The 19,590-nt window shown below is 37.4% G+C and overlaps 1 protein-coding gene and 1 long non-coding RNA gene across 5 annotated transcripts in view; one reads left to right on the plus strand and one right to left on the minus strand.

Annotated features, from left to right (window-relative positions):
- Positions 1–12,189, plus strand: part of LOC106938205 (poliovirus receptor homolog) — a 37,628-nt gene extending 25,439 nt beyond the window's left edge. For 3 of the 4 annotated variants that reach the window (XR_001422563.1, XR_001422562.1, XR_001422564.1), the window contains exons 4-8: positions 238–334; positions 8,208–8,356; positions 11,541–11,649; positions 11,737–11,870; positions 12,111–12,189. Coding sequence is in view for 1 of the 4 variants with exons in the window: in XM_015020112.1 (XP_014875598.1) it covers positions 238–334; positions 8,208–8,356; positions 11,541–11,649; positions 11,737–11,812 (431 nt within the window). In the remaining 3 variants the exon portion in view is untranslated. Of the gene's footprint in view, positions 1–237; positions 335–8,207; positions 8,357–11,540; positions 11,650–11,736; positions 11,871–12,109 lie in introns of all 4 variants that reach the window. The other variant, XM_015020112.1, reaches the window with a different exon arrangement.
- Positions 12,190–12,281: 92 nt separating this feature from the next.
- Positions 12,282–16,964, minus strand: LOC106938207 (uncharacterized). Its single transcript, XR_001422565.1, has 2 exons — positions 12,641–16,964; positions 12,282–12,437 (listed from the first exon to the last, which is right to left on the minus strand). It is a non-coding gene; the product is annotated as an uncharacterized LOC106938207 (long non-coding RNA).
- Positions 16,965–19,590: the final 2,626 nt, after the last annotated feature.

Consider the following 19,590-nt stretch of genomic DNA (forward strand, 5'->3'; position numbering starts at 1 on the left):
CATAATGTAACCGGTAGTGTTTATGATAAAAAATAAATAAATAATAATAATTATGTGATTGGTATCGGTGATCGGCCCTCATGGGTGATCGGTATCGGTATCGACAAGAAAAAACCTGATTGGCACATCTTTAGCACGTAGATCGTAAATGAAACATAGCAGTCTGTTCTGAGCACTGCGGTAATGCAATTAGTTTTATTTGATCATGTTAATAATACATTTCCTTTGTGCTTACAGATCCACCTCTGAATGTGAACATCAAAAAACAACCAAAGGGTCTGGTTTTCACCTGTGAGGCTGAAGGCAACCCAAACCCAACAGTTACCTGGAGCAGGTGCAGTAGTTTTGAATAACTGTTCCTTTATTTAGTCATCCTAAAGCAGTCTTGAATAACGAGTAATTTTTATCACCAACCCCAGAGGTTTGGTTATCATTCAGGCAAATTTAGCTTGGAGAGTTCAGATAATGGTTTAGCATGAGTCAAGTAAATAATGGCTATAGATGCTTGTTTTTTGTTTGTTTTTGTTTTCTTTGTCAAACTTTAATATTAGATCATGAAACTTATTTTAATATCCAACATAACCTGAGGGTTTCTGTGCATAGAGGGCCTCTTAAAGACTAGTTGTTGCGATTCCTGTAGTCACTGTGAGCTTTTGCTTCTGTTATGTCCTTGTTTTTATGTCTTATTGTCAGTATTTTTCTCTTACCCTAGCTTATTCCCTCTGTTAGTTCAGTTATTTCTTGAGTTTTGGATTTGTTTTCATTTAGTATGTATTTCAACTTTCCATTCTAGTTTATTCCTTTTGTTAGTTCAGTTATGTCTTATTGTTGAGGATTGGATTTGTTTGTTAGATCTAGTATATATTTCTGTTGCTGTTTAGGTTTCTTTCTGGTTGAGTCTTTGTTTTTGTCAGTTCATAAAGTTTGCCATTTATCACTCCCAGCTGCTTTCCATTTCTTCATCCAGTCTCATTTGGTTTCTCCCTAGGCCCATAGGCCCATTAACTGTCAGGCTTTTCACAAGTTTTCATTTTGTTTTATCAGGCTACATAATATTTTTCCAAAGGTCTTGGGCATAATGAATATGTTTTTGGAAAGTATAAAATGGAGCTTTGAGCTCTGTTTGGTCAGCAGTGGTTTTGACCTGGATCTCTAATTTTTGCAGACTCTTTTTTTTTGCCATCATGAACACCCATCTAGACTGAGAAAAGTGGTCCGTTAGTGCTTTAGATGTTATTCAGCTTCTTTTGTGAGCTCTTGGATGAATCATTAATGGTTTTTAAAGTTATTTTACTGGAACATTCTCTCCATTTACAGATAACCTATCTTACTGTGGTTTCCTGCAGTCTAAACTCCTTACAAATACCTAAATCGCCTGATTTAGGTATTTGTAAGGAAATCACCTGCTTAGAGTTTATTTTTCATCTAATCTGAAATTTCTCTAATTCAGGGCACAACGTGTTGCTTTTTAAGGTCTTAAGAAGTAGTAGTACTTCTTGCTACTTCATGTTCTGTTGTTAATTTTGCATATTGCATGATAATAAGTCCTGTGAATGGTTTGTAAAATGTCACTGAATACTGTTTCATAGCACTATTCAGATGTGGAAAATTTGGTAAATTTGTCATTACTTTCTTTTAATAACAGCAATCACTCTTTAAAACAGTTGACTGCTGTAATAAATGTAACAACTATATATACAAAAATATATATGTAGCAAAAAAAAAAAGTGTGATTCCAAGTCTCATCAGAGATGTTTATACCAAGTTCTTCTGACCATTCTGGTCTGATCTCATTGAGCTTTAATGTATTGAGTGGTAAAATGCTATTATACATTTCTGAGACGAGACCTATACATTGTGTAAGAGTTTGCAAAATGATGTCCATTCCTCCCTTTGGGGGTAAACTGGGAAAGCAGGGACTGATATTACAAACAAAATCTCAAATCTGGAGACAGCGGAATAGGGTGGAACACTTTAAATTAAATTTAGAGGAAAATATACCGTATTTTCTGGACTATAGAGCTCACCTCAATATAAGCCGCACCCACAAAGTTTAAAAACAAAAAACTGGAAACGTACATATATAAGCCGCTGGTATCTCCACCGCTCTTGGTTTTCCACAATAAATATGCTATTAAGGACGCAGCCCTCTATCTCCAACGCTGAACCATGGACTCGTTCACACCGAGCTTATGTGCAGCGGCTGTAATCAATGTGATTATTTCACATTGAGAAATATGAAATAATCATATGTTTTATCTTCTGCCTGCGTCTTTTCAAACAATTTATGCAAAATTGGCATGTCCTTTTTGTTTTATCGTTTTTCTTCCCCGTTTCATTTTTATTGTTTTAGATAAATAAATTAAAAGCATTTATAAAGGTTTATGAGGAGATGGCACTGGAGCTTCAACTATATACAACTTGTATGTAATAAGAACTATATACTCGTAAAACTGTGAGAATGAGCTCTGACTGGAAGGCTGCTACCACTTCTGAAAATGAAGGCCTGTTTTTTTTATCAAACAAGGCGTCTTATGAAACGTCTTGTCAGCTGCATGCCATATGGTTATCACATAACGCATTCCATCCAAAACGACTCCTGACTTCTTCCAACTCAGGAAAGTGTCGGTGAGGGATCACCTTCAGTGTTGAGCCAAAATATACTTCAGTGTTATTTTTCTGCTTTTATATGTGGTTAGTTATTCAACTGAGAATCAAACTAATTTACAAATGTTGTATCTGGCTTGAGCAACTACGTTATAAGTTTTACAAAAGTGTGTGTATGGATAATCCTCAGTAGGATTTTTCAGCTAAAGTAAAGTGTAACAATTAAAACATCTCAAAATTATGGTAATTAAAATTTGTAAAACTATGCTTGCATTACCTTAGAAGCTTTAATGTTCATCAGTTCGTTATCCATATGTAATTTGTAAAGCCATATTTCTAATCCTGTATGATTCTTGTTTTCAGAACACAGTCCTATCAACTACGCTCCTTTTGTTAGTACATCAGTCATAAATGCACCTGCTTTGGGGCCTTATTTTCCAACAAAGCCGTTATTGTGACATTAAATAGACATGAAGCCAACCAGTTTACCTGGGGCATAATGCTTCTTCTTATGTATTGCACTGTCAAGGAAAAAAGGTATTTATGAAAACAAGGGTTTTACAACACTGTGATGGGTTAAAACAGAGTGGCGCATGTGGAAAATTTTACTCTGAGGGCATTAGTTTTATTTTTTTTTAACAGTACCTAAAATGTTATTCAAATTCTCTCTCTTTTTACTTGCATAAAAGAGCTTGTCCAGACATGTCCATACTTGAATATAATGACTAAACTGAGTTCCTCAAAGGCGCTATCAATTTAGGTTTGATCTTGTATCTCAGGTCTTCCCCTGTGTTAGTTTAACTCACTGTCTTAGTTTAACTCAGTGAGTTAAGCTAACACAGGGCCTTCTCCTCATTCCAGCTTAGTGAGCATGAATTGCAAGAGAGTACATGAAGAAAGAGTTGCGAAATGGGGAGAAAACTTATGGCTCAAGCTCATTTTGTAAAACCAGCAAACGTGGAGTAATGAAATCAAAGGTAACTGTTAGATCCCCTGAGATTTAGGGCTTTTAGCAATCTTTCTATTTAACCCTCTGATGCGTAAGACCTCACCTTTTTGACCCGGTGAGGTAATCTTTTTGCAATATCTTTGTAATGAAAAGTTTTCATCACTTCATATTTCAGGTATTCCTCAAGAAACATGTTACTGATATTATGCAATTCAAATTTTTAATTTACCTTTTATACATTTTAAGAAATAGCATGGTTTATGTTACTACCCCCATTCTTCCGTGAGTGGGTCCAAAATGACCCGCATTCATTTCCTATGGAATTTAATGGGAATCTTGGTTTCTTACCAACTGTGACTGTCAAGGAACACATCTTTTTGTGAACCAAACACACTGAGACCTAAGTGTCTCCCCTGAGTAATAATATTTTACACAGCAAGAACTCTTACATATAAGTATTATCTTTATTTTTTTATCTCACAAATGTGTTTGTGTGTGTCAATCATGAGTACTGTGACAGCGTTATTGTCACGAATCAGCATATTAGCCTTCTTCAAAGTTAGCTAACACTAGTTACCTAACCAACTAGCTAACATTACCACCTATACTTTATTGTGCATGTGTATTATTTGTGTGTGTGTGTGTCTGTGTGTGTGTGTCTGACATCTTGGATGAGAAAACCAAAAGAGAGTGTGTTGAATGACATACAAAACCTGTTGATCAATGTGTTCAAGGTTCTTTCTTTTATCATCTTAATAAATAAAATACAAATTCATAGCTATAGAAATAAATGCATAAATAAACGAGCCAGAAAAGTATAGAGGGCCTTCTTTGGGTCGGGGAGGAAGTCCTGCCCCAAGTGGAGGAGTTCAAGTTTCTCAGGATCTTGTTCACCAATGAGGGAAAAATGGAGCAGGACATCAACAGGCGATTGGTGCAGCATCTGCAGTGAAGCAGGCGCTGTACCGATCTGTCGTGGTGAAGAGAGAGCTGAGCCAAAAAGGGAAGCTCTTTATTTACTTGTTGATCTAAGTTCCTACCCTCATCTACGGTCATGAGCTTTGGGTCATGTCCGATAGAACGAGGTCATGGATACAAGCGGCCAAAATTAGTTTTCCCTGTAGGGTGTCTGGGCTCTCCCTTAGAGATAGGATGAGAAGGACAGATATCCAGGAGAGACTCAAAGTAGAGCTGCTGCTCCTTCATGTTGAGAGGAGCTAGTTGAGGTGACTTGGCATCTGGTTAGGATCCCTCCTGGACGCCTCTGTGGTGAGGTGTTATGGGCACATCCCACCAGGAGGAGGCCTGGGGAAGACCCAGACACGCTGACGATGATTCTCAGCTGGTCTGGGAATGCCATGGGTTCCCCCAGAGGAGCTGGGGAAAGCAAACTCTGAGTCTCCTTACTTAGGCTGCTGACCCCGCGACCCGACCCCGGATAAACGGAAGATGGATGGATGGATGGATGGATGGATGGATGGATGGATGGATGGATGGATGGATGGATGGATCATACACACACTCACATGCATGATACACATAGCATAATAGAACAGAGACAGTAATGTTAGCTTGCTTGGTTAGCTAGCTAGTTTCAAGAAAAGTGCTCTTTTGCAGCCTCCCCCCATGCCCACACACACACCCACACACACACTTAATGGATGTTAACATTGTCCATTATTGACATTTCATCATTGTTGTAAAATTGCTGCTGTTGTCATTTTGTTTTAAAAATGTTCTACAAATTGTCAGAAATGCTCTACAAATTGTTCTAAAAACGTTTAAAAAAGTGAAAAATGAAAATATTTCAAACATGAAATAATTTTTGGGTGACATAAAACACAGTAGAAAGTATTATACAAAACATTATTTTGAATCAAAATGACAAAAGTAGCATAAAAACACACTGATTGTAACCCGGGTCAAAAAGGACCCACTCACGGAAGACTGTGTAGTCAGTCACTCGCGCATCAGAGGGTTAAGACTGTGCAATCATAGATGTGCAAAATGTGTTGTTGCGTATTCCGACTACTTCAATCTGTCGCCCAAGAGATCAGGAGACAAAATACGTTGGATTGTAAATGCTGAACCACACCAAAGTAAACACCAAAGGTGTGGTCTCTGTTCTAATCTTACATGAGCACAATAAAAACATAACAGCTCTGCACCTGCTGATGGACTGAATGTTCCCCTACGCCTTAGGGCGTAGGGGAACTGGTGGGACAGCAACTGCCTTAATATACTGGAAAAGTTTAGCAATGCATGAATGGAGGGAATAATGGTAACATTTCTCTATAGAATGTGACATCATTCAATAAGACAATATAACAAGACTTATTGGGGATTGTTGTGGTGGAAAGAATTATTACCAAGCACTGTTCAGGTAAAATCACTCAATCAGATTTATTTATCAATTGTGCACCACTCAGAGAGCTCTAGGACAATCGATCATGTAGCAATTCTGGATGGAAAGCTCTGCCAGGCAGAGACAACACATGAGTTTTATACCACGGATAAGGAATTCAAAACAAATGGGTGAGACAGTCTGCTTCTCATGCAGCTGTAGAAACAACTTCCAACCTTGTACATGTAACCCAAATATTTATTTTGGTGAGAGTTCACAAGCATTTCATATAACATGATCAGCAGATGCTAACTTATAGTAATTTTCCACTACAGGATGAAGATGTTTTTGCTGATGTTCTTGCATGTAAGCTGCGACTTAGCTTGAAACAGACCATGGCATGCATTGTTTTCCACGATAGCTAAGAAAGTAGACATTTTGGAAACATAAAGCTAGGTTTTAAATTGGTTGTTGTAAGAATGTGATTTTTTTTTTGTTGTAAAAGATCACTTTTATATTTGTAAGTTTCTTCCTAGCTGGAAAAATCAACTACTTTTTGTCCATATATTTAAGACTGTGTTCTTGAAGCTTCACGATAATGTTCTTGTGTTTTCTATGGCAACTTTCCAAAGAGACAAAACGGGTCCTGCCTTCCACGTATATTATCACGTATGTGTAAAAGGATCAATAGCAACGATTTTCCCTTTTGAACTACATGCAGTTTCCCATTAAGGGTACAGAGTCCTCTGTGGTGAGCCTCAAATACAGGAGTCATAAACTGACTCAGTCTGAAGTTTTTGTTGATTCCTGTGAACCTCCAGAGTTCTGAAACTTGAAACGAGCTCATCTTCAAACTGCCCTCCTCAAGTAGGCAGCCAGATTACTCCCTACAAGTCTGAGTTAATTTGCGCTCAGTGAAAAGGAAATGAATGTCTCCAAACTATCATTGTATCAGAGTCTCCCCTTCCTGTTCCTCCGTCCTCTTTATAAAGATGCCAGACTTTCACTTTAAAGATTAAGAAACCGGAGTTCCTGATTTATCTCTTTCATGGAACAGGTTCAGTGATTTTTGGCTACTGCGGTTGGAATGAGTTCCTGCGACCTGACTCCGGATATGCAGAAAGAACTGTACCAGACTCCAAGAATCTCACACTTCACTAAATCTTTATATAAGCTGAGCCATGAGTTTGAACCATAAACCGTCTGGGACTGCCTCATTTCATCTTCACCTTTCATTAGTTGGAGCACAAGCTAATCTCTTGTTTTCAGTGACCTCAACTGCCTGTAACAAGACAAATTGAATAAACATTCACATGAAGCAATTGTTTGTTTAAACAGAAAAAAAAAAAACCTGCCCAATTGAAGGGTTTCACACAGAAAACTTGCTAAGCCATTTGGTCGGAGCGGCGAGGCGGATCACCAGCGGTCCACTGTGTTTTTGTATTAAAAGATGTTAATTTGACAGGAAATGTCAAAACATTACTGGGTAATACAAAAAACAATTAAAATGAATATCAATTATTTACACTTCTGTTTAATCCAAATTTTGTTTAGGGAGAATATCAATGCTGCTAAGTTTGATTTGTTTCAACATACATGAATGAAAAGATTTTAAACTGTTTGACAGTTAAATTTAAGATTTTAAGGAGCTGGCAAACTTACTTTGTAAAATTTCAACTCATCTTTTAGGAATAATTCTGCCCCACCAGTGAAACGGAGGAAAATTTATTTAATTAAGCGCTTTTCTTTTTTTTTTTTTTCTTTTGTTCTTTCATCAAGCACTGCTTAGCCTGGCAGGGGTTGGGGGAGGGGCAGGTAAAGCCTTATAACACACTGGGGAAAACCCTGCAATAAAACACTGAGTCACTCATCACTATGGGATGAGTGCTAAAAAATGTGGATGGGTCATTTTCAGTGAAAAACTATAAAAGACCCTCTTTTAAGATCTGAAGTTGTTACAGCTGATTTTACTGTGTCCCCTCCTAAAAGCCCCACTGTGTGTCATTATGTGCACAACAATGATTAAAGTCATAAATTACTGACGACACAGAATAAATGTGGGTATAACAAACCCACCCATGCCTGGTGGTAAACATGGGCGTAGTTAAGTTTTCTGTGTGATCAAGACAGTTACAGTTTCCTAGAGTAAACGCCCACAGTGGGCGTTTTCCTAGGTTAATGTAAGTAATTTAATTTAATTTATTATCCTGAACCGTCATTCCTTTGTGACCTGTCATTTACCATGACGCGGTATTATGTGTGTAACTCCTCTGTGTGCTAAAACGTTATCTTGACTTTTTCTCGCAGGTCAGGCGACGTTCTGTCTCCATCAATCTTGGCTCAGGGGGCCTCGCTGACATTTGTGAAGGAATCTCAAGACCTGGCTGGTGTCTACCAGTGTGACGCAAATAACAAATACGGAAGTTACCAGAGTTTCCTCTACGTGGATTTCTCAGGTGATAATTTGTCTTTGACCTGTTTTAAATAAGCTATTTATGCTTTCTGGGGAAGTATTTTCTGTACATTTTCAAGCAAGTATTTGGGGATGTGAATATTTTGTTCTTTAATAATCAATGTTCTCCTCAACTTCTCTAAATTTGTAGTATTTTGTGCAGTGGCTTGTTTGAACTGGGGTTGTTTCAGTGGTCGGTGTATTTTGGTTTCACTCGCAGACAGCTTATCTGTGTCTGCAAATAGTACTCGAAACAAAGGTCACTTTGTACACCAGCATATCTTCTGGTAGGGGAGAAGTAAAAATAAAGGAAATAATAAATCCATCACCTGGAATACATCGTGTGCTCCAGGTTATGACACATTTAATGGACATAACCCAGTATATTTCCCCTTTATGCCCCTGTGTAAAGACACGTGATAAACCAGCTTCTGGAGGAACAAAAGGCCGTTATGAAACTAATCCCCTTCAGTCCCAGTAGACGGTTTAACATTATGGCTTTAATCAGCTGTCATGATAAGTTTGTTGAACTTCCGTATTTTATTGCAAAGGTTCCAACAAACTGTGAGTGTGCATAAAAAAAAAATCTACTGATACTACTGAAACCATTTTTGATTTTGAGAAAGTTACAACCATATTTTTCCCTACAAATTAAAATCCGAATCATGTCTTGTGAATTTGTATTCAGCCCACTTTTACACCAATACTTGATCGCTCGGTAACTTGAGCTTTGAGTTTCACTTGTGTGCAGTAAAACCCTTCAGTCGACGTTGAAGAAACTTGATTGCATGTAATTAGTAGTGAAGGGAATGCTGTATGTAATTTACTGACTGCGTCTCCGTTCATGCTAGCCGCACAGTTTTCTACCATTAACTGCACTTACGCATTGACAACCAAACGCTATTTCAAATGTCTTTCGCTCATTGCAGACAAAATGTCTTAAAATCTTCCATTCTTTTCTTTTGCTGTTGAGATGACTAAATCCTTCAGGATCCTCAGTCTTTATTTTGTAATTTCGAGCGTACCCCGAGCACATAAGTGCTCAAACTTGACTGCAATGTTTTTTTCAATATAGAGAAGATGGTTCTCCAGTAACAAAGCAATAATAAATGAGAGTAACGAGGAGACATTCTCTACCGCTATTTACTGCATAATAACCTTGTGAAACACGTCTTGCATAAGATCCAAATGAAACCATTTAAATGTTTTTATGGAATAGAACAAACTAAAGAAGTCTGAAAGTACTTATGCAAGCCACAGACTCACATATTCCAGGCAGTATATTTTATTATCAAACCTATTTCAGTCAACAACATTGACTGGTTGCAGTTCCAACTGGAAAAAAAAGAAAAAAAAATACAGTTTAGGTCACAGCAAACTTGCTAACTTGTTTTCTACAGAAAAAGGGTGTTACTATGGGACAGGAAATTCTGCTGCGCCTGCAGGCTGAAAGTCCTTCATCAGGACAAAAATCAATGGGGTTGTTTTTTCCTATCTGCTGAGTTTCTGTCCTTCCTTCACTGCTGCAGATTGTTGTATTTGGAGGTTTTTGCCCTTCTGACAGGAAACAAAACCATCATTTCATCAGCAGCTTGACAGGGTTTAAACTAAAAGGTTTATGTGCAGAGTGCTGTGCACTGCCAAGCTTTCTATTCTGCAGACTAACATCAACACGGGAAAGCATTGTATTACACAAACTCCAAAATTTGTGTGTTTCTCTTTGAAGCCTGAAGCTATTATCAGTATGTTTTTGGACCTGTGGACTCTTTGACCGGGAGCTTAACTTCTGAGAAAAAACCCCAATAATTACCCAATTCTGTGTGCGAGAGGCTGACATGTTTTTGGTGCTTAATGGTGCGGGGGACTGTGTCCATTCCAACTGTGAGATCTTTGTAGTTGAAAGGATTTGGTCTTGTTACAGGATGAAAAATTCTGCTTATATAAATGGCTACTATGCAAGGCAGAAGGATGGGGTCAGCACGGCCACTCCTGTTTTAAGTTTTGTTTTGATGAGTTTGTGCGGAAGTGTAGACTGTGAAACGGCCCTGAAGTTAAATATAGCATTATGCTAGAAGAGAAGCTACACAACCAGATGTTGAATGAAACAGTTTATGTGATTCTTGTGCTGGAATGACAGCTCAGACTTATCTTTGGCAGTACTTTAAAAAGCTCAGAGAAACATCCAAATGATTTTTCTGTATTAGATACAGGAGGCTAAATATTATTAACTAATTGGGTTGCTTCTGAAGGTAGTTTGTTGAAATAAACTTTTTATGTAAAAACATTTGTTGTTTTTCCCCCCCTTTCCTTTGCAATTGTGCTCTAATTTGTGTTGGTCTATCTTGTAAAATCACAATATAATTTAGGTTTTAGTAAAACAAAGTGTGCACTCTAGTAAACTTTGTCAGGAGCCCTGTTATGTAATCAGCCTGGGTCTGGATTTCCATCTGTGTGGCCTTTCATGGCATGTTATGAGCACCACCCAGGGACTCATAATCAACCAGTAAATCCAAAAGTGGTGAAAAACAAAACCAAAACATACAGATGAATATTTCCATGTCTTCAAATATTCATTTGAAGACATGGAAATAGTTTATCAGATCAAACATTTCTGTCAGCAGCCTGATGCAACCAGTCATTTAATCTGATTTACTTTCATTAAATATTTCAACTAAACAGCACAGGTTTTCTTTCTTACTTTTTTTAAAGAGTAGAAATTGGAGAACGACACGCATTTTCAACAGACTGCAGTGCTTCAGGAAACATGCAAGTTGTCATCAACATCCCATTCCAACAGGTTTTATGTGGTTAATTGGAGGCATGTTGAGTTCAGAGGGGAGGAAACTTTTTAAACAATGACATCAGTTTCTTGAACACAATTTTTGTGCAAGTTGAATAATATGTCAGAGGAGACGCTACCTCAACTGCATATACTTGCCAAGCCACTGCATATTTTAGTCAGGCAAAAACATAGGCTATCGGCTTCTATCCCCTCTCTTGCACTGTAGTCTTTGGCTCTTTGGGCACCAGACATATTCTGGTTTGCTGCAGTTCTTGTTTTTAAGTTCTAGTAGAAGCTACATGTTGAGCTCTGTGAGAGTTATGTAAATCATATACGACATTTTACCAGTTTGTCAAACAAAATCAAGTTTTTAATTAACGTTTTGCGTTTGTGTCTTGTTTAACAGTAACAAGCTCCATAACTGGCTGGATTTTTTTTAGTATTCTTCTTCTGATCATTGTGGCAGCTGGCTTTGCTGCATTTCTGCACAAACGTGGATGTTTTGAACTTCCGAGGTAAAAGCTACAACAGCCTTTAACCATTAACTCTGATGCCATTTTAAATTCATCCTGCTCAAGTTATGTCTTGTTTTTACTTGTCAGGTTTCTAAGGCCTGACAGAGACGCAGTGCGAACATCCTCACCAGACGAAGCAGCAAATGAAAATGCTGCACTATAACACCAGAGGGAAAGAGATGGATCCTAATACGTCCAAGCAAATACTAAAACTTAAGCTTGTAAGTCATGCCACTGCAATGCATTTTCTTCTTTTTGTAGTTTTTACATGTAAATGTGTGTGTTTTAAAATACGTTTTAATGTGTGTATTCTATGTATAATTTATTGAGTTGTTCTTTCTTTTATTTTGTGTAATGCAACAACTTTGTTTTTAACAATAGCCCACCTTCTCCCCCATTTCTCACAAATCTTTTGGAGATTTAATTTTAGGCTAACCAGATGTGTGAATTGTCTGTTTTAGGACCATCTTTGGCAGAGATTGAAACAACAGGATGCTGGCTTGCTGACTCGATTCCTGCCTCTGTCGTTGTGTCCTTTAGCAAAACACTCCACCCACCTTGCCCGCTGGTCAGAGGGTGCATGGCAACTGTGCTGCTATCTGAGGCTTCATGGAATATTTTGTGTCTCATCACTTCCTGCTTCTTCAACAGATAAGCTGCTCGACGCTTGGCATTTAAATGGGAACTAACCAGAACTAGCCCTCCAATCATCAAATCAAAGCCAAGGATATTGTTGCCAAAGTAACCCTGATTGTCAAGGAACAGAAAAGCCCGATATTTAAGTTCAACTAAACCAGGGGTTACCAACTCCAGTCCTCGAGGGCTACCACCCTGTAACTTTTAGATGCGTCAAATACCTGGATCAAATAAACTGCTCGTTTCCAGCCTATTGCAGAGAGGAATGAATGCTGGTGAGACGTTTTGGAGCAGAGGTGAATCTAAAAGTTGCAGGATGGTAGCCCTCGAGGACTGGAGTTGGTGACCCCTGAACTAAACCTTATTGATGTATGTTTCCTCCTAACACTCTCTATCCCACGCCAAAAAGAAAAAGGATTTCCATCCCCTCTGGGTCAAACATCCTCTTTATGACTGTGACATCACGGCTGTCACCTGAGAATCCTGACTTTGTGCCTTAAAGTGCTAATGTAGCCTGTGATTGGTTTGGCCTCCAACTCCACATTAATAACTGAAGGATGTTGTTTATTTAAGAAGGAAGTCAGTGAACCAGAACTGCATTATGTAAACAGTTTTCCACTACCATACTGATGGACACTATTTTTACTAGTTAAGCTGAACTTTATTGTTTTTAGTGAAAACATGAGAATTTGCAGTGAATAATTTGACTTAGTTTTCCAACACTACACATTTATTTTAGTACTTCAGCTGCCAACATTAGGGTTCCCTTTTGGTTACTTTTCTTCCCACTGCTGTTGTGCATCATAAGCAGCTCTACGTTTAGGTCTGATTCAGATTCCAGTGAGCAAAGCATTTCATGTGCCATTTTTATATTTGAAAACAATTATATAGAAAACCCCATGTCTCGTCTTTAGAGCTGATGCAAGTTTTTTGTAGAGAAATGCAGTGGAATAACTTTTTCGCTACACCAGTAAAATCTATTTTTACGACATTTTTGGATATTTCTTTGCTTTGAGAAATATCCATTTCACAGCTGAATTTTCCTATGTCGTTATTTTGTTGATTTTTAGATGCATACTTGGAGTCACTATGATGCAGGAAAATGAAACCATCAATTAGCATCTAGTGGACGACTGAAGGGTTTTTGAACCCAAACTTTGTTTTGAAGTATTTACGACCTTATCCAAAAAATCCTCAGTTCCATATGAGGAAAACAAATCCAGCATGACCAAGGCACCACTTTGTTAAAAAAATCCCTGACATTTTAGAAGGGGTATGTAAACTTTTGAGGAGCACCGTATGCATAACATGCAGTGAGCATGTATGCTATGCAATTAAAGCAGTAAGTAGGGGCAATTAAAGCCCCTTAATGTTAGTTAAATATAAAGCCTTAACTAGTCCAACCTTTAAAAATCTAAAATTCAGCATTTTAGGTTTTAGTTGTTGGTTTTTACTTGAGTTGAAATGTGTGGAAGACTTGTGTCACTCACCCAATCGCCTGAAAAGCCTTTTTCTCTTTTATTTTTTTACATCTTTAAGGCTTTATTGTGTTTTTGAAAGTTGTGGTGGACTCATCTATTTCAGTGACTGAAAAACACAAACAATGACCAACCTACGCTCCCTTGTACAGATGTTTTCGAAAACAAGTGTTTGCTGTATTAATAGTTTAGTTTGAGACTGCGTGTTAGGAAGTTTCATACTTAGTCAACATCACCTCCTGCAGGCTTTGTTCGGGTTAGTTACACTGAGGAAGTATGTTGAGTTCCATATTTTAAATGGGTTTTTTTATGTTTAATCTTTAAGTTGTATGTTTTTTTTTCTTCTTCCCAGAATGTCACTGGTTCAGCATTATTTATATTCTGAAGGTAAAATGAGTGCTATTGTGTTAATTTGTAGAATTTGAGTTAACTATTATTAATTCCGTTGGGTTATTGGAAAAGTGTTGAGTTATCGCTCATTTGTTTAAATGAAGCTTCCAAGAACCTGTACTTGAAGTCTTTCAAAGTGTTTTTATCAGTTTTTCAGAATTTGGCTGCCTTTATTGTTTTACTTAATCATCTGACCATTTTCAGAAGAAATCTTTTTTTTTTTTGTTCTTTAATTGTTTTTTTTTTGTTGTTGTTGCTATTTAAAGATGGTGTTAAATGATGAACCACAGTTTGATCTGAAGACACTCAAATTTATCTGGTTGCTTTTTAGGCCTGAAGCTTCCTTTCCCCTAACTTGCCCTCGCTTTGCTCAAACGCTTCCTAGTAGAAAACAATAGATTAAAAAAAAGAATCCAAAAGTTTTTGATCAAGAGCCAAAGTGAAAAGGTTACACCTAGAAAATTAACAAATTAAGTTTTATTTCTGATGAGACTATCTACCTCCAGACACAACAACACAGCATTATGCTGGTTCATCCATTTTGATTTTAAAGTGAACTGGGATTTAAAACTTGTATTTGTACCACAGCAAGTTTATAAGAATGATTTCTCCTTTGGTGTGTTCACCCTTATGAACTTTTGAAAATCCAAACCGTGACATGTTATCTGTTTCTCTCCTTTTTATCTGATGCTGCATTTCTTCTTGTTTTTTTTGTTGTTTTTTTTGTAAACATTATTTGTGACACAAAGTGAGCGTGGCTCTTAACAGCGTCGAACTCGCTCTTTATTCTCATAAAGTGTGAATCTACAGAAACTAAAAATAGTATTTAGTGACACCAAGTCAAACTTCTACTCTGTTTTAAGCACACAAGCATAAGCACATGACACTGCACCAGCGTGAAAATGTACAATAGATGTTTCGGTTTTCATAAATGTTGCTGATGTCGACTATGGCATCCAGGTCAATCAGCATGCTGGTTAACCATGACACCTTTTACACTCTGCACAGAAATGAGCAGTGCAAAGTGTTTGGACTTGTCCTCTAATAAATAAAACATTAGATGCTATATATACTCACATAGCTTTAGTGAGTGGGTGTGTGCTTTTACACCTGCAATGAAAAATTGATAGACACTAATATCGTGCCTGTCTCCAATTCCCCAGTATAACTACGTAATAGACCTAGCATACATTAATACTGTTGCTGTGTAAGAAAAAAACTCGATGTAATCGACAGAAGTTTTTCTCTTTTATATATTTATTAAGTTTTCAAAATACAGCATACATGAATTATACACAAGAGTATAAAGCATATCTGTATTTAGCAAATTACTGTATAAGGAAAAATATACTCTTAGCAATATGACAATAACGCAAATAAAAACGTACAATAACTACAAATAAAATAAAAACAAGTCAGTGCAATTATAACTGGTTAAACTGCACTGATTACCATTTACATTTTAGGACGGTACTACCTTTCTATAAAGACACGGAACCAACGTGCACCTATACACTTCAGAGAACAAGTTGGAAATGTCACACCAATACTGGAAGAGTTCGGTTCATGACCAGAACAGACGTGACAGGGAGCCATCAGCCGACTTGCATTTATCACATTTAGAAGATATTGAGGGGAACATTCTGTACAGTTTCATCTTAGAATAGTGGAGTCTATGAAACACTTTGAACAGAATTAACTGGTGCTTTACATCAATAGAGCATGACCAAATCCTCCCAAGATCTCCCAGATCTCACTCCTAATCTGCAAACCCAGCTCCTCCTCCCACGCAGCCCTCATGGAGTTTGTGGCAAAGTTAATTTGCTCTGCAAAGATGTCAGCAAAGCTTGAACTTGATACTTTTTATTCTGGAAAGCCCAACAGCAGCTTGCATATCTTTTTTGTTTTTTTTCTTCCAGAAGAAATTCAAGATGTTAATTCGAACAAAATTTCTAATTTGAAAATATCTGAAAAATTCTGCATCCGGAAGTGAGAAACATTCCTTCAACATGGCAAATGAAGCAAACTTTGACAGGAGTTTCTTTTTAACAAGTGAACAATACCTGGTGTTAAAGCTATTTATTTTTGTATAACCTGGTGTTCATAGAAGTAGTTTTAGATCAGTGGTTCTTAACCTGGGTCCTATCGAACCCCAGGGGTTCGATGAGTCGGTCTCAGGGATTCGGCGGAGCCTCTGCCGCGGAAGTAAAGACACACTTGCGTAAAGTAGTGATGACATCTTGGTCATCACTTGCTGCAGAGGACCACATTACATTGCTTGGCCAGTGAGTGCTGCGGGGAATTTAGTGCGCACAGTAGTCAAGGGCTGTCATAGTTGTCTGTCGTGTGGTTTATTTCTTAATATTTTAATCCATACTAAATATGTCGAGCAAAAATAGAAGAAAAGGAACAGACTTTGCTGTGAAGATGACATGAGAGTAGCACTTGCCAAGGTGAAGCCACACACGTCTGAGCTGGTCTCCCAAAAACAACAGCAGAAGTCACACTGATTTGCAGGTATGTAATTTGTTCAATGCTGTATTCCTCCAAAAATCCAAATTTATTTTTAATTAGTAACATAGTAGAATATTTTTTTTGGAGCTGAAATTCTTTTATGGGGCTGAAATAGTTTTTAGGGGCCAGAATAAAGTAGTACCGCAACTTGTTGTGAGTTCATGCACCGTGTTGGTTTGGTTCATTGAGCAAGGTGATATTCATGCAGGGCTCATTTTGTGCACCAGTAAAAAAAAATAAAAAAATCATATACCTATGTCTTGAATTTGGAAAAAAACAAAAAATCATATTTTATTCATCACTAAAGAAGGGTTCAGTGAATGCGCATATGAAACTGGTGGGTTCGGTACCTCAGAAAAGGTTAAAAACCACTGCTTTAGAAGTGTATGTTGAAAACATTTGTTTATGCTTAAAGTTATTCATTGTTATTACTTTTTTCATAATGACTCTGCCTTTCATCTCATAAGCTGAGGTATTAGAGGTCTCCCTAGTTACACTGGAGTTATTTCTATGCTGAAACAACTGCAGAATGTACCGTCTCTGTTGTTCATAGTTGATTCAACAGCTTGATATGCACATTCCTTGTTCTTGTTATTATAAACTGCTGAACTTACATGAAATATTCCCATTTTTCCTCCAAACTAAAACCATAAAGAAGAAGGAGTTTTGAAAACAATGGGCTGACACTACCCACTGGAAGTGAAACAGCAAACCTGCTACCTCAAAACCACATGTAAAACTCCCAAATTCTTAGTTATTTGCAGGTCAGTAAAGGACACGGAGAGAAAGGACACACTGTTGCGCTTAACAGGAGACATTTTTCATGGCTTGCCGACCTAACAACACTGAAAACGGCACCTAGTCCCTGTGTTACAATGGCATTACATGTAGATTTCCTGAAACGAGGTGGCTGCTGCTTATAAATCTGTCACAATGATGTCATTTCTGATAAAAGACGATTAGTTTTTTCTTGGAGTGCAAACATCACTCAGTTTTTTTTTTAAATTTATTCAAGTGCCTTATAACTAAATCTGGTTCCACTTCAAAGAGACAAAGTTGTATGATCTTCATTTTTTGTTTTATAAATGTGTGATCTGTGTGTAGAAAAACAATTTACACTTACAGTGTTTAAAACTTGGTGTTCTTTAAACACCAAGTTATAAACCTACATTCTAAGTTTATAGATTTTGTTCAGCCTCGGGCAAAAATGGGAACATGCAAAATCTACTTTCTCTGCTTTCTTTCTGTTTTGTTCTGACATTTTGCTGTTTCAAATCATGTCTAAATATATGTGTAGACATGTTGTTTTTTCTTTTGCAATCTTTAGTAAGCAAGGCAAGAAATATTCTTAAGAAACACATGATATCATTGTTCATATTTGTTTTTCTATTTATTAGCTGCGAGAAGAAAAAAATAAACATTTGTAATCATTTTTTTGTCCCTCATATCTTGCTGTACAATTTTCATTCTGCTCCAGCTTTTTGATTTTTATTCCGTTTCATGAGTTTGCATTTACTTGTTCTTTGGCTTGTCTTATTTTCTGTTGTAGGTGTTGGTATTTGTAGCTTCCTTCTTTATTAATGGCAGACCTAAAAACAGACCCTTGCCTCCGTTTTGTTGTTTTTAACACCCAACCCCTTTGAGAACAGACGTATATAACGAGAGAGCTTCAGCTGACCGAGTGTGAAGTAGGCGAACTGTCTAAATATTGAAGGCGCTCAGTTGTGCAACTATCAGTCGCACAACTGAGCAACTGACAGTCATGGGAGGAAGCCATCACAAGCTTTGCTGTCATGGTCACAGGACAAGTTATGAGATTTTCCTCTGAATGTTTTCCAGATATGTCTGGTATGGGGTGTGTGTTGACAGAAAAAGGAAAAATAGGGATTGTAACAAGGTTAGGTTATGAAAGAATGCTTCAGTTCTGACAGTGATTGAGCCTTTTAACTTTATTTGTACCGCTTTCCAAAATAAATGTTTTCTATCAGCTTCTTTTTAATTCCATGTGTCTTTGTCTGGAACGTCATTTCAACCAACAACCTAAAAGATAAACCCACTGTCTTTGTTGATTAAACAGAACTTTCATCAACTCTTTGTACTCTGATACCTCTGCTTTGTTCAATCTCATACCTGTAGAAAAGGAAATAACTAAAAATAATTTGACTGGTACAGTTTGAAGGGCGGTTACATTTTATTTCAAAAATTTCCATTGAACTCTCTTAATATCTGCTACAGTGACGCATTACGTCCTTCAGCAGAAATGCCCACTCGTTTCCTTGTTATGACAGCTGTATGGAGTTAAAGGAGGCCTCACCTGCACACGTAGGAATTATGTTTCATAAGCTGGATTTTTGTGCTGTTGAAAGGGTTCCTTGTTTTATACTCCACATTGATTTGTGAAAGCATTCACGACCTTTGAACAGTTTAGGTCACAGCCTTTAATATGTGACAGACCAACACAAAGTAGTGCACAAATGTGAAGCAGGAAGAAAATGCTGCATTGTTTGGTTATAAATGAAAATCTTAAAACCACCGCTGGTCCTGGTTTGCACCTTAACAGTGTGGGTGTTTTTGTCTTTAACACCCACACTGTCTGGCTTACTCTGCATTACTGTGCATCGTTTGACTGGATGTAACATCTGCCCAGTCAATGATAAAATTATATATTTGACTGGCATTTAGGAGGGAATGTTGCTGCAGGACATTGACATCTTCTATTTTCCAGTGTGTCAAGAGTTATTGCACCAAGGTTACAGAGTGTGCTGTGTTTCAGTCCAAGCTTAAAGGATGATGAGAAGTGGTAACACTGGTTTTAGTGAAATCCAAAAATACTCAGTGGTCATGGTTTATAACAAACCCCTTTTGACTAGGAAGAAAAGAGAACCTGTGTAATGTAAAGTCCAAAAAGTGTGATGAATTTAAA

This window comes from Poecilia latipinna, unplaced genomic scaffold (genome assembly GCF_001443285.1).
Source record: "Poecilia latipinna isolate Pla-1442-1.1 unplaced genomic scaffold, P_latipinna-1.0 Scaffold2533, whole genome shotgun sequence".
Classification (NCBI taxonomy): Eukaryota; Metazoa; Chordata; class Actinopteri; order Cyprinodontiformes; family Poeciliidae; genus Poecilia; species Poecilia latipinna.